Source organism: Amblyraja radiata, chromosome 6 (assembly GCF_010909765.2).
Source record: "Amblyraja radiata isolate CabotCenter1 chromosome 6, sAmbRad1.1.pri, whole genome shotgun sequence".
Lineage (NCBI taxonomy): Eukaryota > Metazoa > Chordata > Chondrichthyes > Rajiformes > Rajidae > Amblyraja > Amblyraja radiata.
The window spans coordinates 68328383-68332778 of NC_045961.1; the positions used below are offsets into that span (position 1 = coordinate 68328383).

General features: G+C 50.0%; 1 protein-coding gene across 1 annotated transcript; it reads left to right on the top strand.

Annotated features, from left to right (window-relative positions):
• Positions 1-353: 353 nt before the first annotated feature.
• LOC116974724 lies at positions 354-3809 on the top strand (the record flags this gene model as incomplete). The annotated part of the gene is made up of 2 exons (XM_033023440.1): positions 354-1457; positions 2358-3809. Coding segments are annotated over exons 1-2 (2556 nt in total), but the record flags the coding sequence as incomplete, so codon positions are not given.
• Positions 3810-4396: the final 587 nt, after the last annotated feature.

Below are 4396 nucleotides of genomic sequence, written 5' to 3' on the forward strand. Positions count from 1 at the left end.
CCACATCTGTCTCCCCATCTCTCACCCCCTACCCCGCTCTCCTTTACCTCCCAAATCTGTCCCGTTTCCTCCTCCTCCTCTCCCCTCCCTCCCCTCTTCTCACCCCCCCTCCCCCCACCTGTGTGTTTGCGGGGTGGTTAATGTGAGTGTGATGATGCAGCCCCCCCCGTAAATGCCGTTGGGGAAACAGACCCAACGGGTCTGCACTTGGTCTAGTTAATATATAAAACTGTGTGCCTGTCGCCTGCCGTCCGTCCGGCTGACGGCTGCCTTTCTTCCTTTTGATTCGTTCCATCGTGTGATGTCACAATGCCCAATACTCGCAGATGTCCAATCGGAATGGATCCATTTACATGGACGGCTGCTGGCCGCCTTTCTTCATAAATGTCGGTGCGTTTGTCGATGCGTTTGAAGATAATACCCTGCCACCGTTCTTATCCGGAACCTCGACTCACCTGGACTGGGCCTTGCCTCGAAGGAAACGTCGCCGTCGCCGTGGAAAGCGCGGCGGTCGACTGGTGAGTTTTAGACTGGGTGCGCCCGGGCTCCCTTGTCAGCGACTTCTTCGTGGGCCTCGCCTTCAGGGTCTCCAGCCCGGTGCTTTTCAGCTGCCACCGGACCATCTTCTCCCAGAGGGTACAGAGCGCTGCCTGCCTGCTGCGGCCTGGAGAGCTGCCCGGACACGCCGCCTCGGAGGGGAGGGGGGCAGCCTCAAGGTGAGCCCGCTCTTCCGGGGTCTCCAGCCTGGTGCTTCTCAGCTGCCACCGGACCAACTCCTCCCGGAAGGTGTAGAGGGCTGCCCGCCTGCTACGGCCCGGACACGCCGCCTCGGAGGGGACGGGGGCGGTCGCCGGGTGTGCCGGCTGCTTCAGGTTGCTCCTTTCTCCCCCCCTCCCCCCCTACCCGCTTACGATCGGAGGCTGCAGCGGGACTGGCTCCGCTCCTCCTGCTCTCCTCGACTCCGCTATCGCGGGGTGAATATCCGGAACCTGCGGACACTGCCCCGGGCTCCCCGATCTGCAGACCTAAAGAGTCCATCCCCTTCCCGGGTTGGCCTGGTGAACGCCAGATCGCTGGCAAACAAGACTTTTATTTTGAGGGACTTCTTCTGTTCCCGGGCTCTGGACTTCCTCTGTGTGACAGAGACTTGGATCGGTCCTGGTGAGTGCAGCGCTTTTACTGAACTTTTGCCGGCGGGCTGCTCTTATTTCAACTCGCCACGGATGTCGGGCCGTGGAGGTGGAATTGCAGTCATTTATAAAAGCACTTTTAAATGCAAACAGTGCACTGCATTATCAACGTTCTCCAGCTTTGAGGCAACTTTATTTGAGGTGGGTCGCTCCGACACGGTGCTTTGTGCTGTCATCTACCGACCCCCCAAATACCACAAGGACTTTGTGTCTGACTTTTCTGAGTTTCTGGCTGGGATTATGCCCAACTATGACCGTGTCCTTATGGTTGGGGATTTTAACATACACGTGTGTTGTCCTGATAAGCCGTTGGCGAAGGACTTTTTAAGTCTTATTGATTCTTTTAATTTTGTGCAGTGTGTGTCTGGTCCCACACACGAACATGGACATACATTGGACCTTGTTCTCTCCTATGGCTTGCCTGTATTAAACTTGGAGGTCTGTGATAGTTTGTTTTCTGATCACATGCCTGTACTGTTTGATGTTGGTTTTTCCAGTGCTGCAGTTAGACCTGTATCGTCTGCTCGGCGCTGTCGGTCCTTTAACCCTTCTGCTGCTGGCCAATTCTCTGCTGCATTCGATCAGCTCTGTGCCCCCTCTGCGTCCACTCCCCTTGGTACGGAGGAGATTAGTTCTTGGTTCCACTCCTCCTGCACAACTATACTGGACTCTGTGGCTCCTTTAAAAACTTTGCAGCCCAGAGCTAAACCCGAGCCCTGGTTTAGTGACGCAACTCGTACAGCTCGACGGGATTGTCGCAGAGCTGAGCGAAAGTGGAAGAAGGACAGGCTGCAGGTTTCATCGCAAATCCTAAAGGACAGCTGGCGAAATTATCAAAATACTGTTAAAGAGGCCAAAAGATATTACCTGTCTAAAATAATAGTGGCTAAGCGTCACGACCCACGCGTATTATTCAAAACTATTGATTCTGTTTTAAATGCCCCACAGCCTGTTTGCTTGGAAGCATCGTCCGAATTGTGCAATGACTTCCTGCACTTCTTTATTAATAAGGTCGTTTCTATAAGGGCTCTCATCTCAGCTCCTGCCTCTGACCCCTCTGTTCCGGCCCCATGCCTGGTGGCATTTGAAAAGTTTGTGCCTCTGACATTGTCGGGTCTAGAGGATGTGGTTAGGCATATTAAGCCGTCGGGTTCCCCCTGTGATGCTGTCCCTCCTCTTCTTTTTAAAGAGGTGTTCCCGAGTATAGGGCAGTCGGTTCTTGCCATTATAAACAGTAGCTTGTGTTCTGGGGTTGTCCCCATAAATTTTAAACATGCTGTAGTGCAACCACTACTTAAAAAACCAGGCCTGGATCAAACTGATCTGTCCAATTTTAGGCCGATCTCCAAGTTGCCTTTTATCTCCAAGATCATGGAGAAGGTAGTTTATGCGCAGCTGAAACTCTTCCTGGATGAGCACAATATTCGGGAGGTTTTCCAGTCTGGATTCAAGGCTATGCATAGCACAGAGTCGGCTTTGCTAAGGGTCTTCAACGACATCCTCCTGGCAAACGACTCAGGTAATTATGTGGTTCTTGTCTTGCTGGACCTATCTGCCGCCTTCGATACAGTGGACCATGGAATTTTAATTTCCAGACTACAGCACCAAGTGGGCATTTGTGGCAGTGCCCTGGGATGGTTCAGGTCCTATCTGGCAGACAGAACCATGCGGGTAAGCCTTGCTGACTTTGAATCCTCCTCCACTCCCTTGGTATATGGGGTTCCACAGGGCTCAATTTTAGGGCCCCTGCTCTTCTCCTTATACTTACTTCCTCTGGGCTCAATTTTAAGAAGGCATGGCATCTCCTTTCACTTTTATGCGGATGATAGCCAGTTATATATGCCACTCAGGAAAGAGGAAGACTATTCTTTAAAATCACTTCTGTCTTGTCTTGAGGACATTAAGTCCTGGATGGCCTTAAACTTTCTGGGACTTAATGAAGAGAAGACAGAGGTGATTTTGTTTGGCCCCAATGGCTGCCGTGAACCTCCCTTTGTTGACTTGGGTCCACTGGCAATGTCTGTAAAGCCAACCATCTTGAACCTGGGTTTTAGGATGGACGGTGATTTTAAACTAGACAAACAAATAGGCGCGGTGGTTAAGTCCAGCTTCTTTCACCTAAGGAAGCTGGCAAAGGTGAAGCCCATTCTCAAGCGGGAGCATTTTGAAACAGTAATCCATGCCTTTATTACATCTAGGCTGGATTACTGTAACGCACTCTACTCTGGAGTCGCACGAGCTTCATTGGCTCGTCTCCAGCTTGTTCAAAATGCTGCCGCTCGCCTTTTGACTGGAACTCGAAAGAGGGAGCACATTACGCCAATTTTGGCCTCCCTACACTGGCTCCCAGTGCACTTTCGAGTTCATTTCAAAATTATTTTATTTGTTTTTAAATCATTGAATGGGCTCGCCCCACCTTACCTCTCTGAGCTGCTCCACCTATATGCTCGTGCCCGGTGCCTAAGGTCAGCTGATCAGCTGCTCCTTGAGGTATCAAGGTCTAAGCGGAAGCTCAGAGGGGATAGAGCCTTTTCTGTTGCTGCTCCGGCACTCTGGAACACCTTGCCGTTGCACATCAGACAGGCCCCCTCACTGTCCATCTTCAAATCCTCCCTAAAAACATATTTTTATTCTTTGGCTTTCGACACTGGCTGAGGCATTGGTCCTGTTTTTAGTGCTTTTAATGTCTTTTAATTTTTAGTGTGTTTTTTATAGTCCTTCGTTGTACGGTTTTTAATGGTTTTTAATTGTTTGTAATAGCTTTTTGTTCATGATTTCTCATGTACAGCACTTTGTGGCAACTGTAGTTGTTTAAAGTGCTTTATAAATAAAGTTATTATTATTATTTGATTCACTGCAACTCCGAAACCAGACGCAGAATCACCGACATCTTTTCCATTTCGGTAGAGATTTCACTTTTCTTTCTAAGTATCCGCTCCTAATTACATTTCGTCGTGTTTAAGTACACGTTTTTAATCAAATCCTTCCCCCCCCCCCCCCCAATATTTCAAAAATAAACTGGCTTCTCACCCATCGAAGCAGCACCAGCCCCAGCCCCTGATGAACGTTCCATCGTGTGATGTCACAATGCCCGATGCTCACAGATGTCCAATCGGAATGGATCCATTTACATATGCCTTTGCAGGAGCCCCAGCCAATGGTGAACATTCCATTGTGTGATGTCACAATGCCCAATGTTCACACAT